This window comes from Zea mays, chromosome 2 (genome assembly GCF_902167145.1).
Source record: "Zea mays cultivar B73 chromosome 2, Zm-B73-REFERENCE-NAM-5.0, whole genome shotgun sequence".
NCBI lineage: Eukaryota > Viridiplantae > Streptophyta > Magnoliopsida > Poales > Poaceae > Zea > Zea mays.
The window spans coordinates 218552438-218572444 of NC_050097.1; the positions used below are offsets into that span (position 1 = coordinate 218552438).

The 20007-nt window shown below is 42.2% G+C and overlaps 1 protein-coding gene and 3 long non-coding RNA genes across 19 annotated transcripts; 2 read left to right on the forward strand and 2 right to left on the reverse strand.

Annotated features, from left to right (window-relative positions):
* Window positions 1–3319: 3319 nt before the first annotated feature.
* LOC100384731 (Amidase 1) lies at window positions 3320–6413 on the forward strand. Of its 3 annotated transcripts, none has more exons than XM_023301554.2 (9): window positions 3324–3538; window positions 3655–3807; window positions 3898–4059; window positions 4181–4306; window positions 4497–4682; window positions 4781–4928; window positions 5315–5483; window positions 5571–5705; window positions 5794–6392. In XM_023301554.2, exons 2-9 carry the CDS (start codon window positions 3711–3713, stop codon window positions 5959–5961), a joined length of 1191 nt encoding a protein of 396 aa, XP_023157322.1. In that variant the 5' UTR covers window positions 3324–3538; window positions 3655–3710; the 3' UTR covers window positions 5962–6392. The 3 variants fall into 3 exon arrangements, with proteins under 3 accessions (XP_020403531.1, XP_023157322.1, NP_001170670.1); NM_001177199.1 differs by having other exon boundaries at window positions 3350–3538; window positions 3935–4059; window positions 5794–6413; XM_020547942.3 differs by lacking the exon at window positions 4497–4682 and having other exon boundaries at window positions 3320–3538; window positions 3935–4059; window positions 5794–6366.
* On the reverse strand, window positions 3869–4503 carry LOC118476426 (uncharacterized). Its single transcript, XR_004856475.1, has 2 exons — window positions 4211–4503; window positions 3869–4104 (listed from the first exon to the last, which is right to left on the reverse strand). It is a non-coding gene; the product is annotated as an uncharacterized lncRNA (long non-coding RNA).
* Window positions 6414–7705: 1292 nt separating the features above from the next.
* LOC103647861 (uncharacterized) lies at window positions 7706–11459 on the reverse strand. Of its 14 annotated transcripts, none has more exons than XR_002749976.1 (6): window positions 10577–11459; window positions 10336–10495; window positions 10162–10212; window positions 10010–10086; window positions 9896–9939; window positions 7706–9783 (listed from the first exon to the last, which is right to left on the reverse strand). It is a non-coding gene; the product is annotated as an uncharacterized lncRNA (long non-coding RNA). The 14 variants fall into 14 exon arrangements; XR_004856474.1 differs by having other exon boundaries at window positions 10321–10495; XR_563099.3 differs by having other exon boundaries at window positions 7706–9939.
* Window positions 11460–17467: 6008 nt separating this feature from the next.
* Window positions 17468–18582, forward strand: LOC103647862 (uncharacterized). Its single transcript, XR_002267731.3, has 5 exons — window positions 17468–17573; window positions 17679–17830; window positions 17919–18006; window positions 18121–18395; window positions 18470–18582. It is a non-coding gene; the product is annotated as an uncharacterized lncRNA (long non-coding RNA).
* The last annotated feature ends 1425 nt before the right edge of the window (window positions 18583–20007 follow it).

The following is a 20007-nucleotide window of genomic DNA, read 5'->3' on the forward strand; positions in this document are numbered from 1 at the left end:
TTCATGAATTTATTGAATTTCCTTACAAATAAAGCCATGTCACCATCACTCTCACTTTCATTTTCTTCATCATTGCTATCTTCTTTTTCAATTGCCTTTGAGGCCTTGGCTTTGAGAGCAATAGATTCATTTTTCACCTTCTTTGCCAAACTTAAAGCATCGGCTTGTGACTTCTTAAATATATCTTGAGTGAGAATTTCTCCCAATACTTCGGTTGGAGAGGTTGTAGATAGATCACTCCTTACTAGCATTGTCACAATAGTCTCATATTTCTCCGGAAGTGATCTAAGGAACTTGTGTGTGAAATCCACATCCGGTACATTAAAACCAAGTCCTTTGAGTTCATTTACTATCTCATTCAACCGATTGAACATATCGGATACACTCTCATCTTCTTTCATAATAAATTGCTCAAACTTCCCTTTGCACACATATAGTTTGGCACTCTTCACAATTGTAGTTCCTTCATGAATTTCCATTAGTTTTACCCAAATCTCATGAGCGGTTGTGAGATTCTTGATACGATTGAACTCATTTATATCAAGAGCATCATAAAAGACATTCATGGCTTGATCATTTGTGAGGATATTCTCATTATCACTAACGGATGGTTCATCTTCCTTCAATACAACAAATCCATCTCTAACAATTGGCCAAATTTTTCCACCCATTGCTCTAAGATGCATTGACATTCTTATTTTCCAATAATCATAATTGTTTCCATCAAAGTGCGGTGGCTTCCCAATGTGCACATTGTTGTTACTAGCCATTTTGTCCCACTCCGGGATGATTAGATCCACAAACAATGGAGTCCTCGGCTCTGATACCACTTGTAGGATCTAGGACACCGGCTAGAGGGGGGGTGAATAGACGGTTTTGACTAAAATCAACAATACTAAATAAATTTAATCAATACAACAAGAGGAATAAATTATCTAGTGTCAATAAGTAAACAATGTATGAAAAACAATTACGGAGATTGAATACTTGAAGAACAATAGCAAATCACTAATCAATTGCAAAGCAATAAGTAATGCTAGAAGGAATAGACACCGAAATTTATCCCGTGGTATCGGTGATTTGCCGATCACCCCTAATCCACGTTGAGGTGGACTTCAAGCTCTCACTTGCTCCTCTATCAAGACACGACTTGATCTTTGAGCCAAGTGGACAAGAAATCACTCAATACCTCGATTCCACTAATGTCACCTTTGCCGCTCCGGCGAGGTAGGCGCGAACCCCTCACAATCCACACCGCGGCTTCTCCACAATCTTCTTGGAGAGCTCGACGGAGACAATCACCCGAGCCGTCTAGGAGGCGGCAACCTCCAAGAGTAACAAGCCAACGACGCTTGCTCGGTGTACCACCTAGTGCCTCAAGAATCACCAAATGATGCAAATGCACTAGGAACCCTCAATCTCTCACTAGGATGCAATCTCAAGCAAAGAGTGTGAGAGAGTGAGTTGGAGGATCACAAATGAGCTCAATGTGTGCAAGGAATGGCCAAGAGAGGTCTCTCACACGAGCTACCCTTCTATTTATAGCCCCCCATCTAAAACCAACCGTTATGTGCAAAAGGGGGCAATTCTGCGCACACGCGGACCGTCCGCGCCCTAGGGCCGGACAGTCCGCAGTACACCATAACGGCTATAATGACCGTTGAAACATGTCAGAACTGACTCAAAAGGTGGGTCCGGACAGTCCGCCCTTCAAGGCCGGACCGTCCGTGACCTGGCAGAATGAAACACCCGAGTCTCGGATCAAAACAAGTTAACACACGCGGACCGTCCGGCTATAAATCCCGGACCGTCCGCGACCTGAGACAGTACTGTCCGGACTGGTCCCCCGGACCGTCCGTAGTACAAATGTATAAAAACACACAGTCCCTGTCCAAAACCGAGTTAGACACATGCGGACCGTCCGCCCCTCACAGGCGGACCGTCCGCCTATAATTCAGGGACTGACCCGAAGCCACCTTCCTCTGGTCAGGACTGCGGACGGTCCGGCCCTAAGGCCCGGACGGTCCGCAGTGCAATAGAACACAGTGTCAACACAAATGGTCAGACTTCAGACCCTCTGGAGGATCGCGGACGGTCCGCCCCCAAGGACCGGACAGTCCGCGCGACCAAGACTTCGCAATTTTCAAACATGCTTTTGAATGAACTTTTAACTCACGAAATGTGAAGCGCTGTTAGTCCTCATGCAAATGCAACTACTTGATGCTCTATGAGGCACTAAGTTTTACACAGATCTGAGTCATTGACCCCTCTTAATAGAACAGCTATCTAGCCTACTAATCCGGTCAGGTATCTTCTCTAAACTCCTCAAGACCGGCAAAAGTAAAACCTATATTATACCTTTTCTTTCATCTGATCCACAACCAATGCGTATGACTCTTCAACATTTTCTGTTCTATGTGGTCCAACCCTGCATTCTTATTTCTCCAAGAATCGTTAGTCCACAAGTAGTTGTCATTAATTACCAAAACATTACCAAAGGGGCCTAGATGATTCACAATATCGAGGTAATTGAGGCTCTGTTTGGTACGACCTGACTCCTCTAAAAATGACTCTGGTTCTGCCTTTTTTTTATAAACGGTTCCTCTATAAGAGGCAGTGTTTTTTTAACAAATCGTTCGGCAAAACGGCTCCTCTTGGCGCGAGAGGAGGGGAGTGAAAGGAGAAGCCGTGAGGAGTCAATTTTTTTTGGCTCCGTCTAATCTCTATAAAAATGACTCCAACTTTTCGATGCTCCTTATTGGGAGCTATTTCTTAGACCGTTTGGAAGGACTCCTACAAAAGCCGGAGCCAAAGTCAGTTTAGAAGCCCTGCCAAATAGACCCTAAATCGTAGGGAATGAGGCTTTCTGTCAAATAGACATATATCACTCTCTTCTCTCTTAAGGGAAAAGAATCGATCTTCCAAGTTCTAGATAAAATCTCTCTCCTTTTTTTATCAGAAAAAACATACCCGTAATTTATAAAACCAACATTAAATAGAGATGAGTTATAAACTGTTTAGTCTATAACTCTCAGCGGAATTAGAAAACAAAGTAATCTAGATGGTTATAAAGCTTAGTTGATAAGTATTTAACTATCTAAGCTTGTATTTTTTTTCACCTTTGCATTCGTAATCCACTATAAATAAAGTTTTTTTATATTCATAAATCCACCGTATGTAGCATAGACAATACATGTATGAATCTATTATAAAGCCGATGGCTAACCAGTAACTAAAATTAACGTGCCTGTGCACTCCTCCCGCTATCTTTACTTATCAATCGTCTTGATTACATATAGCTTATTCGCCTGATCGAACTGCCTGACGTGGTCCTCCTATGCGTCAGTAACTAGGATTAGGTTGGGCTCGAGAGAAGGAACGGGAAGAACGAGGCCGACGAGAACTGGGAAGGCATGGCGATGGGGTTAGAGGACGGCGAGTACGGTGCCTTCATGGAGAAATTCAAGATGCTGCCTTCGCAATCTCAGCATCAGCAGCAGCTCCCGCTTCACGGCCTCACCTTCGCTATCAAAGACATGTGAGCAAGAATCCCCTTATCCTCGTCGTGCAGCCCCTGGATTTAATAATCAAGCGTTTCTCTAAAATTTTATCCACAAGGCTGAAGCCATGTGTATTTATTCTCTTTTCCTCCAGCTTCGACATCGGCGGCCGTGTCACTGGGTTCGGCAACCCGGACTGGGCGAGGACGCATGCCCCCGCCGGCGCCACCTCCCCCGTCGTCCTGGCGGCGCTGGCCGCCGGCGCCATCAGCATCGGCAAGACCGTCATGGATGAGATGGCCTACAGGTGACGACATGCACATGCCTCTACCCTCCACCTCATACTCGACTTCGTTTCTAGCACCATCTTGACTGAATGACTGCAATTGCATCAAAGCTGACGAGGCCACTGAGATCCAGTTCAACTTTCACAGCATAAATGGGGAGAACGCGCACTATGGCACGCCGACTAATCCGTGCGCTCCTGATAGAGTCCCTGGAGGATCCTCCAGTGGATCAGCTGTTGCAGTTGCTGCAAAACTCGTCGACTTCGCTCTGGGTCAGCAGTCCCTGCACCGGCTCTTCTCCTGGTTCCTCAATATTCCTGAACATTCTCAATTAATCACTGGCTAGCAGCAAATTGATTTGCTTACCATTTCATTCCCCCTTGTCTAATGTAGGCACTGACACTGGAGGTAGTGTGAGGGTACCTGCTGCCTATTGTGGCATATTTGGACTCAGGCCTTCCCATGGATTGGTTTCGACAGAAAATGTCATTCCAATGTCACAGATGTTTGACACTGTTGGTGGGTAAATATTTCTCTCCTTTGTTTTCCTTGTAGCTTCATCGACTTAAACTTTGATTCCCTATTGCTGGCTGCTCCTGTATGGATTATGAAATTGAGTCACACCTATTGTTCTACTTTTTACTTACTTGCAAAATAAGAACTTTGTATCTGTTAAGACTGATACTGGTATTTACATTACATTGTACAGGATGGTTTGCTAGAGATTTATCTATGTTATCTTGTGTAAGCAACGTGTTGTTGCCACTAGCTGCTGACAACACTATCAAGCAACCAACTCATGTTACAATTCCTAAAGACTGTTTTGAAATCTTAGGCTCTCTGAGTGACCAAACATATCAGATTCTCAATGCTTCGGTAGCTAAGAGATTTGGTAGTAAGTAATACTATTAACTCATATAGCTTAACCTTTATATTATGCTGCTTTCCCTAAAATATAAATCTTATCTGCTGTGGACGGCTTTGTTGTCACAGACGATGCAGTAGACAATAGGAACCTTGGTGAGTTCGTCTCCGCCAATGTTCCAACTGTTGGGAAATTCATTAGCGACTTCTCCAGAAGCGAAGCACCATCTGTACCTGCTCTATCTGTTATTTCATATGTCATGCGATGCCTCCAAAGGTTTCACTTACAACTTATTCAAACTATGTAGTAGCAATAATACTAAATACTATGCAATATTGACTACATAATTTATTATTCCCACAATATTAAAATAAAAGGTCGTAAAGATATGCTTTGCTGTTGCCCACATTATTGTTCATAAAACACACTCCCTCTAATATCAGAATACGATATCAAAATCTACATTTTGGAAGCATTCTTCTATTACTAGAGGGAGTAACCAATATAAATGGACCTGAAGTGGTATAGTTTGGCCTTGGCCAACAGTTTATAGAATATAGGTTGTTAATCAGTAATCACCATGAAGTTCTGCACTGCACTCACCTCCTCGAGTTACCTATCCATCTTGGATGAGGAAATTTAAACATGAACATCCTTTTCAGGTCTGAATTCAAAGCTAACCATGGAGAGTGGGTCAAAACTGTAAAACCTAACCTAGGCCCTGGCATCCGAGAGCGGGTGCATGAAGCCATTGCATCAGAAGATGGACCCATGGAGGATTTTCATGTTCTGAAGACTGAATTCAAGTCGGCGCTTTCTGCTCTTATCAAGGTAACACATGGAATTCCTCTGCACCAACTGCATTTGTAAATCAAGCAGAAGCGCATAATGTTTTATTGGTCTGTTCCTCATGTGCAGGATGATGGGATCCTTGCGATACCGACAGTTCCTGGTTCTCCGCCAAAGCTGCGCATGGAGGCTGTTGCATTAGAAAACTTCCGCGCAAGAGCATTTTCATTGCTGTCCATCGCCGGACTATCTGGGTTTTGCCAGGTATAAAGCTGCTGAACCCCGAATGGGATCCAGATACACTGATTAATGTTGCTGATTGATTGGTACTTATGCCGGGCATGGGCTGCAGCTGAGCATTCCACTTGGAGTGCGCCATGGTGTTCCAGTGTCAGTCTCCCTAGTGGCATGCCATGGTGCGGACCGTTTCCTCCTGAGTGTGGCTCAGGAGCTGTATGGGACGCTCAAACAGGAGACCAAGAAAGCCTGGAGCTGGAGTTCATCAGACTCCTCTCTCTGAGCCATCAATCATGATTCATATGCAAAGTTCAGGTTCCACCGGCTCTCGCTCGCTCCGTGTCCTGCACGACTGCTTGTTGATCTACTCTAGTAGATGTCGATGTGGCACAGGCGCACTCGATCCATGTGTACCGAGGAGACAATATGTTTTGCCACGTAGGCACATACTACAATTTGCTGTTTCTGTATGCATATGGTGATAGAGAGTGCCTACTACAAATTCAGGCATGTTGGAAATTGGATCTCTGGATTTCAATATGACAGCAGCAAGTCCAAAAATCGTGGAATAGGAATTTGTGTGTGAATAATTTGTGCATAAAAGGGCACAGAAAACTGTTGATATCAGTATATGTGTGAGAAATGGTGGAACTCAAAAGAAAATTTGTTCAGATACTCGAGTTTAACATTTGGTACATGTAAAATAGTACATCACGGTGGACTGCTATCTAGTGTACCAGCGCCGCTTCGTGGGGCGGGAATGAGACACTAGACCTGTTTAGTTTACTACCTAATTTACCATATTTTGTCTATTTTTTCTGCTTAAATTTAGTTTTTCAATTTAGACGACTAACCTTAGACAAAATGTGCACAGTTAGTCGCGAGCCAAACAAGCCCATGGTTCGTTTGGTAACTGTGGTACGCCGTACGCGGATGACCATCGAAGGAAGAGATGACTTAATTTCAACGTGTTTGGTCTAAGGAATGGTGTGGTCCATTACCTTGTTACTGGTCGTTTTTTTTTGTTTGGTTTGTGAAATGAAATGAATTGATCCATCATCATTTCATTCCTTATAGTCTAATAATTAGTAATAATATGAGAATTAAGTTTATTCTATTAATCTATGGAAAAGACCCATAATGAAATAATACACCATCTCATCTAGAATTAATTGATTCCTCAAACCAAACACTTCTTTTGGTTTTACTTTAATTCATCTCAATCCCAGTTCACCCAGTGGATTCTTCCCCGTTTCAGCCTTGTTCATTTTGTCCAACTCCCTTGCTTTGGAAATAAAATGAATAAGACCTCACCCTATGGACTTAGAGTACATTTGGTAGATACCTAGATTTTTACAGAGACGTTTTTAGATCCGGATTCTCTTAGGGCTCGTTTGGGATAAAGAGTAATGAAGTGGATTGAGGGGGCTAGAATCCTCCACTACTTAATTTTGAATAGTGAGGGATTCTAGCCCCCTCAATCCCCTCCATTACTCTTTATCCCAAACGAGCCCTTAATGAACGTTTCCCTAAATTCTGGCTCATAAGAAGAAACCCTTTTCATAAAAAACAAATGAATAAAAATGTACTTTGATTTTTTAAGAACTTTACAGGTGAAGAATAACTTAAGTAAATACATTTTTACTTGTTATACCTGAGCAAGATAATTAAAGAAATGATAATCGCTAGTGTGTGCGAAGGATCAGAAACCAAAACGCTCGAATCCAGCTTGAAGCCGTTTACTACCACAAACTTTCAAGCCAGAAACGTTTCGTGGCTATAGCGTTTCTTCAGTTTATTTTGAGAAACGGAACCGCTCGCCACGCCAGTCCAAATGCAGATTTAGACATGTTTAGTTTGAGGGACTAAGAATTAGTCTCTCCATTTAAGTTATATTAGTTAGTTACCCGTGCGTTGCAACGGGACATAGATTATCATTTAATAAAATGTTAGTGCATAATATATCTAGAGCATACAAGAGATATAGAAACACGAAGGAAAAAGACATGGAATAGTAGTAAGAGAAGTAACAATGCCAAACCCTAAACCTTTTATCATTGATTTAGTCAAATCCGCATGCAAACTGTCCATGACTTGAGTGACAAGTAGTACGATCAGTTGAAATCTAAAATGAATAAAAAAACCTCGAGTGGTTCATCTATTAAGCTCTTGGAAGTTTGGCATAAGATGTATACAATTTATCTCTCAGAAAGAAAGAAAACAAAAGAGATCAGTTCTCTCATCTATTATGTTCTCTCATCTATTATGTATTGTATCATAGTGATGTGAAATGAAATCTTTTCAAATACAACTTGTTTATTACAGTTGATATAAGCATAGGGAATGGAGACGACAAAACATGTACACCTTTATCATATTGTCACAACAAACATGTATTGGTGTGTATCCATATATGAACCATGAAATCAAAACTATGAACTGAACAAGCTGAGAATTTCAACAAATGAAAGAATTGTTGTCATTCATCAAGTAGAGTTGACAGACCAACTAACCATATCCTTTCTCACCGTGTGCATTGCAAATGCCACATCGTCACGTATCTTGTACCATAGAGAGAGAAATTTGCATGAAATCGTGTTTTTATATATAGAAAAATGAAATTTTAATTCCTACAAACTACAATAGAACTCTTTACTGCAAAAAGTTGTGCATACACGATCTATTTCCCTACCATTAAGGGCACACAATAAATTAAATGTGGTTTTCAATAACCCAACGAGAAATGCACATCAATGTTAATCAATCTAATACTAAACATCAAGCAAAAAGTGATGTTTAGCCATTTTTAGGCGCAAGCAAATAAAAAGTACCTGAAGGAATATATCTAGTATGAAATTGACCCTAAGATGTGCAAGTATAAGGAAATGGCTACTACTTTTAGCTTTATCCAATAGACTATCTTTGAAGGAGTGAAATACGCAAACAGTAAGAATTTATCTAGTGGAGGTGCACATAGTTGATCACCATTTTAGTGAATCTAACAAAACATTCAATTACCAAAAAAAGAGTAAGAATTGACTTGACAAAAACATGCCAATTCACTTTTTCACCCATAATTCTCCTTTGCCAAAAGCAGCGCTTGTGCACCATTGGACGATTGAGTGGCCAACAAACATTTAAGTATAAAAGAGTTCTATTTCAATAACCAAGTCAGTTTGTTGCTTTTGCAAATCTATTTCCACGACAAGCCAAATGTTAATATGAAGAAAAAAAATGGGATGTTCAACACTCCAACTTAGGCATTTGGATATGGAGTGCATGGTGGCCAGAACATTTGAGCAAATTTTTTACATAGTGGACATTTTTACCACTATCTTGTCAGAGTATTGTCAAAAAACAACACTAAGTTGCAGATTAATTTCTATAGCAGTCATCAGGTTATTTGATTTGAAATGCACCATAGAGGATGGAAGGATCAAGGAAAGGCTATCTGATTTTTATGGCTTGAATGTTTCATCTTATAACCATTTATTGAGACTGTCTACAACCGTTCACCCTAATTTTGGCCCCAAATATCCCACTATCTCGCCACGTCAAAGTCAGTGTATGAAGAAAGAGTATATCGCTGCGACTGTTTAGAGCCTAAATGGCCTTTCTCGACACCATTGCTTAATTTTAATGAAACTTATCTCACGTTGATGGAATATGAAGGGCATAATGGTGGAAAATGCACCATCAGTAACAACTGTCCTAATGAAAGTAAAGAAATTGACGAGTCGAAACTGAAAGATTGAAGTATTAAAAAATTGTTAGGTATAAATATATGTATCATGTGTAATGTAGTTCTTTTTTTAAAATGGCAATAGCTTCGAATTTATTTTCATGTCTGGTTCACACACACACAAAGACATCAACCCTGCCACCATAATTTTTACTATTTAATGTAAAAAGAAATGAAAGAGCATATGCATCTCAAATTTATATTGAACAGATGCAGAAATAAATCAAAAACATAAGATGATGAGAAAGCAAAGTAGCAAATGTCTAGTCTATATAATATGCTTAAATAATATAACAAGTAAAAGTTACCAGCAATAGCCTTTGTTTGTGCAGCAACAACGACCACTGTTGTTCCTACCTCTCTCTGAAAACAATCTCACAGAGAATGAAAACATCACGTCTGCTAGTGCAATTGCTGTTTGCAAGCACCACAAACTAAAGTGCTTGAGATTCAGGAAAAAATAAGAGAGGCACACCTTAAGATTTGTGCAGTTGTTTGGAACTGCATAGAGGGATTCATCTGTGATGAATGTTCCACCAATGTTACCATATATCAGAAAATCCATCAACTCTATAAACCAAATACTCACCAGTACTAAATCTGTAGCACACGAAATTTCTTATGGTTGCAGAGGGGGATTGCAAGGCCGCTGACTCCCTAAAAGATCTGCACACCGATTTTCAGGCAGTCAGTAGGCATCTCTTAACTGAAGGTCAATGTTCTGAAGTTCATTTGATTCACCATCATATAGCTCACCACCCCAATCTAATGACGTCCATGCCTGTATTGCTCCTAAACCAAGCATAGAATGGAAACCTTTAACCAAGTAGGACATATGACAGACCTATTAACAGGGTATTGGAGAAAAATATTATTGGAGTTGACATCAGACTAACTTACCAAGCAAGAAACTACCTTATCAAACTATGAGATCTGAATTTTAAATAACTGAATCAACATTCATTGTGCCAATACAACGTGTGTTGCCCATTGCAGGCCTCTCTGCTCCAGCCATATCCACCCTTCATGCAGACACAGAATCGTCCCACTACAAGCGAAGCACGAGCGGAACCACCTGAATCAGACACCTTCAGAAGGCAGCCTTCAGTGCAATCAACAGTTGAGACGCGACAGATCGAGACGAAAAAATGTGGACCTCTATATGAGGTTGGGGATTGAGTCGGCGAGGTGCTCGTAGTCGGTGATGACCTACCACAGCGTGTCAACATCGGCGGCCACTGACACGTACGCGAGCACCCACCACGACCACGTCGCACTGACGCCGCACGCCAAGACAGTGGGTCCGGCCTCCGGCACGCCCGCGCGCCCTCTGTGGTAGTGCTGGTGGTCAGCGCCTCAGTGGTCCCCTGTGGCGGACGCAGCCGCGGCGGCGACGGAGCGCCCGACAGGGGCCGTGAGAGCACGACCACAGCGGAGCGGGGAGACACGACAACACGAGGGCAGATACCCGAGAGGAAGGAGCAATGTGGCGGCCACAGCCGCAACTGCGACAAAGCACCCAGAAGGGGGGCGCGAGAGCGCAATCGCCACAGAGCGGGGAGGCATGACCGCGTGAGGGCTAGGGCTCAGGCTCGGGATACCGGATTGTGCGGCGGCGAGTGCGGATCGAGGGGGATGCGCGGATGGCGGGGTTTGGCGGCGGTTCCAGGGACGGCGCGCGCGGGTTCGGCGGTGGTTTCTGGGAACGACGTGCACGACAGATTATGCCGCGCCCAATGCTGGCTTGTGCAGCAGCGGGTGGCCGGGCTCTGGGACGGGGCGTCGGCGCTCGGGACGGGGATGGGGATGGGGATGGCGCGGCCGCGAGGTCGAGGCGAGGCGGATTTCTGGGCTTGGGGACGGGGCGTCGGCGCTCGGGGTGGGGACGTGCTGCAGGGATGGCGCGGTCATGGTCGGGCTCGAGGCTCGTCGGGGCTCGGGGATGGGGCGTTGGCGCTTGGGGACGGGGCGTCGACGCTCGGGGACGGGGATGGCGGTGGCAGGGTCGGGCTGGGGGATCAGCGGGGATGGCGCGTGGGTCGGCGGGGATGGAGGGGGTGTCGTTGTAAAACAGTGACGCATGCGTTTGAGATGCTCGGTGGGTTGATTGGAAGAAGTATAGGGGTCTTTTTGTAAAAACATGATGCACGACGACCGTTGAAACTGGTGCTTTAAGTTTAAGTTATATTTAATATCTAAATTGCTAAACGATGGGACTAAAATAGGAACTAAACTGTTTTAGTCTCTAGTCCCTCAAGGAGTGATTAAAAGAGACTAAACTATATTAATTTCATCTTTTGTCTATTCTTTATTTCAGTTACACTAATAACGGGAGAATATTAAGGGGTATTTTAGTTCTCTTGTGATTCATTTAATGTTTTTTAATAATTTTAGTCACTAGAACTAAATAGGATAGAGACTAAACTTTAGTCTTCTAATTAAACTTTAGTCTCTAGACTAAATAAACCAAACATGCCTTTAATCTTACGACTCTTTCTTATATTAGCTTGGTCTGGCGTTGGGCATGATTGGTGAGCTAATAGCATAAACAATCCGTATTTCAATCTTTAACATTTTTTTAAAAAACATTAATAAAAAAGTTGTGCCAATCCTGGGGAGATCAATCTTACCATTGTTTAATGGATAACTGTATTTCTTTCGATTTTTGGACTCCACGTTTTTTCTTCCCCGCTTTACATTTGTTTAATCAAACGGTATATCTTCACTCTAATAAAAAGATATAGTTATAACGCCACTAGTTATGTGCCTATACTTTGTTGTGATTCTCATTTATGCTTAATATATAGTACTCCATTCGTTCTACAATATTGTTTGTTTTAGCTCTTTATTTTTTGTCCATATTCAAATATATAAACAATGAATCTAGACACATACATAAAACACATACATCAAATATTGTATGAATCCACTGACATTCTAAAACGAATATTATTTTGGAACGAAGAGAATATTCACACAAAGATATATGTGGTCTATTGGCTAGGTGGATATGAATGTGGGTTTGAAGTCATCAACTATGGTTCGAATCTCCATTTATGAGATTAAAAATGCTTCAAAAACTATAGTTCTGATTAAGGTATTTTATGGTGAAGTTTATAAGGTTGATTCCAACCATTCCCCTCTCTCTCTCTCATCTCCCTTATTTGTACTTTCTATTCATTTTTAAATACTCCCACTCTTTCTCCTCCTCTCTAAGTCTACAACCATCTCTTTGTTCAGTTCCATTTACACTTTAATTGAACTAATTGACTTTTATACATTTACAGAGTTCAACTAATTGTACACTATTTGTAGTACCGTAATACATATTGTTATCTGGTATTTAAACTTGAAAATGGTTAATTTTACAGTTAATATCACTGATTAGCGAATGGGGAGATTAGAACTCTGCTATAGAGAGGGATTTCCCTAACACACCGAGAAGAGGGAGAGAAAGGGAGTGCACCATTGGAGCAAAAGAGGGGAAGAAGTACATTGAACTCAGGGGGAGGAGCTATTCCGGGCATGGTTGGATACGACCGGGTGCAGCCTTAGAGTATATCCAATAGTTTTGTAAATTTAACGTCCTAAATAATAGATTTAGGAAGTTACTAAAACACTTTAGTGAGTAAAAATGTTTGTGCTCCAACAGTTTTCAATTTATTTGTTGCTAGTTTTTAAAGTTGTTTGTCAACAAAAAATAAGTGGATCTTCTTTCTGTTTTAATTGAAATGGCGACAAAAATCAATATCAATAACATTCTTTGATGTCTTGGGAGGTCGAAGTTATCGATTGAAGACTAGACGATTGCGGAAAGGCATCACAGAAGGTGCTCTAACGACGGCTCGTTTGGCGATGATGACATCAAGATGTCTAGGCACTAGAGACAGAATTTTGGTCAACGGGACGGTGTGATGGCACAAAATAGTGGATGAAGTATGCTTTTCACGATAGACTTAGCACCAATGTTGATTTAGGAATTTCCAACAAGGTTGTTAAATGTAGAGATGAAAGTGAGTTTTATAGGAATTTTGTAAATTTATGAGCTTACTTTACATAATTGTTAGAGAAGAGTTTTTCTCAAAAACTTCTTAAATTTATATTTAGAGAGTTGTTTACATAACTAATGGAGATGGTATTAGCAAAGCAAAAATAAGCCCTCCGTTCAACGTTGTGTACCAGTCCTATCTGTTCCATGGTTTGTCAGCGTCTATCGCAGCCAGATGCCCGCATGTTGCTTTGAATGCTTTGCAACCTTTACCATTATAGCATGGCGGCGAGAAATTTAAAATATTAGCACTCACAATAATAGCCTTAGACATTATAGCATCGCACACGTGGTATTTGCCAACATAAGATAGATATCACACGTACTTTACCAAAATATCATCTGCTCGTCGTTAACAAGTTTAACAGTGATTTGCTTACCTATTGTGACCAAAACGCCCTCGTGCATATTTGTCTCGCCCACAACCCATATGGTTTGAACTTCATCCATGAGAACCTCTCAAGCTTCACTCACAAGCTCGACGTCTTCCTCATTGCGACGTCCAACATCGACACCCTACATTTCGCGGAGCTAGTGGCCATCACCAGCGGCGACACCCTTCCCGTCCACCTCCCCGTTAGGTCATTTGTTTATTAGTATGTCCTACCCGATTAATCAGAGTACATCGTCCATTGCCTAGCTTGTAGCCCCGGTCACTCTATTCATGTTGATTTGCATATTACACTGTGGTTTGCAAGTTGTAAAACGTAGGCATGGTGCAGTGACTAGCTCATTCTACTGCGTGTTGCTACTCTTTTTCATTGATGTGAAACCAATTGATTGTTATGGTATTTAAAAGTGTCCCTTCTGTTCTACAAATCTCACTACCATCGAAGCATGAATCTAAACCTTACAAGGCTCTGATTCTACCTGTCGACGCTGTGGTATCATCAGTCCATACACACTTAAAGTAGGTGTGTTATTTGGTAATGCTACAGACTAACAAAATTGTTTACAACCATTATCTTGTTCCACCAAATACTGCATGTGATAGACTTTTGGATCTTCCCAAGAACCCTAACCACTAGAACAATACCAAAAACACAGAGCGTGCCTTTGTTTAGATAGACACGATGTCATCACGCCATCACGTTCGTCGATGAAGATCTGTGCTAAGGCAGCGACGGTCGGTGAAGCGAGCTCGATGTCGGTGGTGGGCTTCCTGTTGCTGACAGTCTCCCCTCGAGATCGGTCTAGGGTTTGATGTGGGGAACTGAAGACGGTAGCCGTGAACCTTGTGTTTAGCCGTCAACCCCCACCTATTTATTTATAGATTGTGCAACAGAGATCCACCAATCTTCTATTGGGCTGGACGCCCCTGATCAGGGCACGAGATCAAGAGCCCGTTCGCATGTTGGTCTACCTGCCGAGATCAATTGTAACATTCTCCCCTTGATCTTATGTTATACTTTCAAATTTGTACCTTTTGATTCTTTTCATATTCCATTGCAGATTGGTGCATAGAGCATACTTTATGGTCACGGTCCGTGGATGTTGCGCCTGTCCACTGCCAAAAGGAACAGATCGGCCCAACGTACAAAACGGATCTGGCGATTACCGTAGCCAAGAACAGATAAAGTCGAGCAGCTACTATGCAATCAAAAAGCAAGAGGCGGCTTGGAAACGACAAGATTAAAGAAAGAAAAGAAATAGGTAAGGATCGCTACAAAGTTATTCAAAAAATTGAGCTTAAGATTATCCTCTATTTAATTAGAGAAGAAGAAAAAAGTTATCTGTTTAAAGTTAATTGTGGTATTGTTCTTTTCTGACTGTTGGAGACCAAAAGTGTTTCGCGGACGGTCCGGCCCTAAGGCCGGACGGTCCGCGGTGGTAGCGCGGACGGTCCGCGCGTGCGCAGAGTCATTTAGGGTTCCTAGTTTCTCGCGGGATTTGTTACCTAAAACCTCGGGATTAACTCGAAAATCAGTTTGAAGCGGATCCAGACCTCCCCCTTTATATAGATGAAGGGCTACGGCCGATTGAACCCCCCAACAATCGAACAAATCAAGTCTATTTCTCTTTTTTACCTTACGCATTAGAAATACACTACAAGAAACTGATAAAAGTTCGTGGGTTTTGTTAAGAACGTGGGTACCGACGTTCTTACATTAGGTAAGTTCATGGGTTTTTTAAAAACGTGGGTACCCACGTTCTGAAATTAAGTTCGTAGGCCCTAGCAAAAACCGTCAAACTTAACCTATTAGGAACGTGGGTACCCACGTTCTTAATTTAAGTTCGTGGGCCACGTCGATACCGTCGAACTTAACCCAAACTAAATCCCTAGCGCGGGTCGCTTCTCTCTTCTATCCCCCCTACGCGCGAGCCGCCGGTCCCCGCTCCTCCCCCGCGCGCCGCCGGTCCCCGCTCCTCCCTCGCGCGCCGCCTAACCCGCTCCCGGTGCTCCCCTCCGCTCATGCTTCCTCCCCCACCTCTCTCTTTCGTCTCCTCCGCCGAGCCCACCACCACCCCCGACTCGCGGCGCTCGACCTCCACATCCTGCTGGCCGCCGCAGATGCATCCTCCGCTTTCCGACCCGACCACAGCCTCACGTCCCTTGTCGCCGCCTCCCTTTGCTCCAGCGCCTCCTGGAGCTCGTCCTCACCCGCCCCTGCCCCTGTCGGGATGGTCACATCTAGGCTCCTCAGGGACCGCTGGACCCTCTGGTGTTGCCGCTCAAGGCTTCTATGGCCCAGAAGTAGCCGTAGCCGGAGAGGGAGACAGCTGAGCCCCTCAACCTCTCCGTGGCTCCTCAAGGTCAGTAGTAGCCGCAGCTGGACCCTCTAGTTTCTGCGCTTTGAAGTACCATATACCATGAAAGAAACAACATTTGAGTACTACTGCTGTACTGCAGAAAGATATTCTACAGAATTTTCTCTCACGATCTTTTTTGTCATTGCAACTTTAGGGCTGTGATAGTGTGATAGCTATTGTCTAGATATGCAGGTTATTTGTACTCTGCTATATTGAAGGCTTACAAAATAACTGTAGTGTGATCTACTGGTAATTCTTACCCTTTGTAGTGAAAAATGTTAGTAGAGTAAGAACGTGAATGGTTTAAGGGAGTAACCGAACAAAATTGTCCGGTATTGAAGTCAGGAACTGCATGCATTCTGGTATGAAGACTGAATGTTTCAGTAGTGACTCCATCAGTAATTTGTTTTCTTTTAAATGGCAGTCAAATCAGAAGTTACAAGGTTTAAGGGAAGAATTGAATGCGATTGTCCCATACTTGGAGGAGATGAGAAAGAAGAAAGTTGAAAGATGGGACCAATTTGTTGATGTCATAGAGCAAATTAAGAAGGTTGCATCTGAAATCAGGCCTGCAGAATTGAAAACTTGATCATATGACACGTTCTTAGGATGTTATGTTTAGTTTCTACTTTTTGTAGTGTTGGATTGTTTCAACTGGCAATGCACCTTCTGTTCCACTGTTGCTACTTAAGTTTTTTCTCCTATTACCCTCCAATCTGCAGCTAAGGTGATATTACAACTAAAAAATGCTGACCTTACATGTGTACTCATAGGAATATACATTTTGGGTAGACTGAAACATGGGCTATAATTTGTGTAAAACTATTATTTAGATGGACCCTAAACCCTTACATGAGTGGTGAGTTCAAACGACTTTGGATGTAGCTTTGAACAAGCTGCCAATAAACCACTTCTAAAGACTATATTATTCAGTTTCAACTAACTGAATTTGGGTTCAGTGTGATGTGCTCCACTTTTGGGCACCATAACTTTGAATATATGCATTTTTGGCCTGGGAATTCTATAGCAACGTGAAAGAGCTATGCTTGGTGAACCACTTTGATGTAGTGAGGTAGGTCTGTCCTTATGTAGAAATGGGAGAAAATGGGAGGTGAATTTGGTCCTGTAGTCGAACTGAAGAAGTTCAGAGCAGTCCAAAACATCTGAAAATATCTCAGTCCACTAAACTTGTGTCCATTAAAATGTATTGCAGACCTGAAAGAGCATAGGAGACGTGCTCATTGTAGACCTGAAAGAGCATAGGAGACAGAACTGGAAGAGCATAGGAGACGTGCTCATTTGATTGGCGAGGAAGGCTATGCAGCTGAATTTAGCGATGAGGCTATTGAGGCAGGTAAAGATCATATCCTGGAATGTAAACTTGTGTCCATTAAAATGTATTGCAGACCTGAAGATAATGGGAACTGAGAACGATCTTATCTACCTTCGCTTCCTACAGGAGCTATTGATCCTGCGCTGGTGCTGGAACAAATTGAGGCTCACATTGCCACAGTGAAAGAGGAAGCCTTTAGCAGGAAGGATATTCTCGAGAAGGTTGAAAGATGGTTGAATGCATGTGAGGAGGAAGCTTGGCTGGAAGATTACAACAAAGTAGCAATGCTGGTCAACTTTATATGCAAATCTCTGTTCTGTTTTTGTTTACTGGATATTAAAAGTTCCCTGAACATGACATCTATAGGATGACAATCGTTATAATGCCGGGAGGGGGGCCCACTTGACACTCAAAAGGGCTGAGAAAGCTCGTATTTTGGTTAACAAGATCCTAGGTAATATTTGCCTGTCAGATTTCTATTAGAGCTATCAAATATTTTATGTGTTCTGCTCATAGAATGTTACTCATCATAGTTCGAACCAATTTACCATTGCCATGCCTGAAACAGGACTGGTAGATGTTTTAACCACAAAAATTGTAGCCTGGGAGGCAGAAAGAGGAAAGGAATTCACATACGACGGTGTAAGTTTTCTTATTCCTGTACTTTTTTTTCTTGGACGTTTAATTCCTTTTAGAATCAAGAACAGTCAGGAAGCAGTTCTTTAGGATCTTCTGGAATGCTATACGAAGGAAGCTCGGGTGACAATGCTCCATTTGATATTAATGACTTTCCTCAGTTAAATGGACGACCTAATTCTGCTGAAGGTGGTCAAGGACAATATGGTAATACTGCAATGCTACCAAATATTCCGATGATATCTAGACTATATATAACTTCTGACTACTCTTATTTGAAGGATCACTGAGAAAGCATGGAGTAAGCGTCAATGCCATTGTACAACAAAACCAGGAATTCAGCATTCAGAATGAAGATTTTCCAGCTTTACCAGGTAATAAAGGTGTGTGCTCACCAATCACCATTGCTAGTCTCATTATGCATGTAATAGAGAAAAAAGAACTTACCCTTGTTTGACATGATATGAACGGCCACCTGTTCCTGTTACCAGCCACTCGTTCCTATTACTGGTCCAGTTATTTTTTTAGCTTTGTGCACTTACATTTCATCTGTTATTATTTATGTTTTTAGTTTGGATAATTGCATTCAGGCATTCACAATATATGCTATAATTCAGCACTACAGGATAATATACCCAATAAAGCCAGCACAATGATGTATGTTCAAATTGTTCTTTTGCAACTGATCCCTTTCCAGCATGTTCAAATTCAGCACTACAGTGATATTATGTGTGTCTAATTTTTCATTTTTGTATTTTTTATTTTTTGTACTGTGTGAATTTCATGCTTTCCTATATCTTTGTGTACATGCATGTGATTTAATGCCAGTTGTGTATTTATGAGAATTTTGGTTTATTTTGTAGGATTCCGGCTCCCGTCAAGTGACTCCTCCCCCTCACGTTGACTTTGCGGATAGATGTCTCAATTCTAGTGGTGGAGCTACGAACAACAATCCGATGTCCTGATCGAGAGCGACAGAGCTAATGTTTGAACTTGTGTGTTTGAACTTGTGAACTATGGATGTGAACTTGTGTGAATTTGTGAACTTATGTATTTGGACTTATGTGAATTTGCGAACTTATATATTTGGACTTGTGTGAATTTGTGATATGAACATATATCAATGTGTTTGAAATTTGTATTGTATGTGATATTGTGTTGTATGTGATATTTTGTGTGTCTATTTTTTTTTCATTTTTGTATTTTTTATTTTTTTTGGAAAAGGGTTAAGAACGTGGGTACCCACGTTCTTAACCTTAAGAACATGGGTACCGTCGAACTTATTGTGCAGTCCGTGCAGACCCACGCAGGGTTAAGAACGTGGGTACCCACGTTCTTAATGTTAAGAACGTGGGTGCCGTCGAACTTACGGGAAAAAATTCGACGGCCCCGTCGAACTTAAAAACGCACGTTCTTAACATTAAGTTCGACGGTACTCACGTTCTTAACATTAAGTTCGACGGTACCCACGTTCTTAACCTTAAGTTCGACGGGGCCGTCGAACTTACTTCTCTAAGTTCGTCCAAAAATCGCCGTCGGCTATATTCGTCGGTAAACCCACGTTCTTACGGTAAGTTCGACGGCTTATTACATTAAGTTCGACGGTTTTTCACCCACGTTCTTTAACTAGTTTCTTGTAGTGATAGTTCTAGTCTAGTTCTAGGTTAGTTTCTCAATCCTCAAATCCTCCACTTCTCTTCGACTCTACGTCGATTAGAAGAGTCTAGGTCGGCCTGCCGAGCCTAGACAACTCCTAGGATCTTTCCTCCCCGACAGGGTCCCTCCCGGGAGCGATATCCAGGCGCCGCCGGTGACCTTT

Coding starts and splice junctions, on each gene's coding strand:
- LOC100384731 (NM_001177199.1), top strand. CDS start 3,414: ATGGCGATGGGGTTAGAGGACGGCGAGTACGGTGCCTTCATGGAGAAA. Junction 4,060..4,180: donor ACTCGTCGACTTCGCTCTGG/GTCAGCAGTCCC, acceptor TGTCTAATGTAG/GCACTGACACTGGAGGTAGT. Junction 4,307..4,496: donor ACAGATGTTTGACACTGTTG/GTGGGTAAATAT, acceptor TACATTGTACAG/GATGGTTTGCTAGAGATTTA.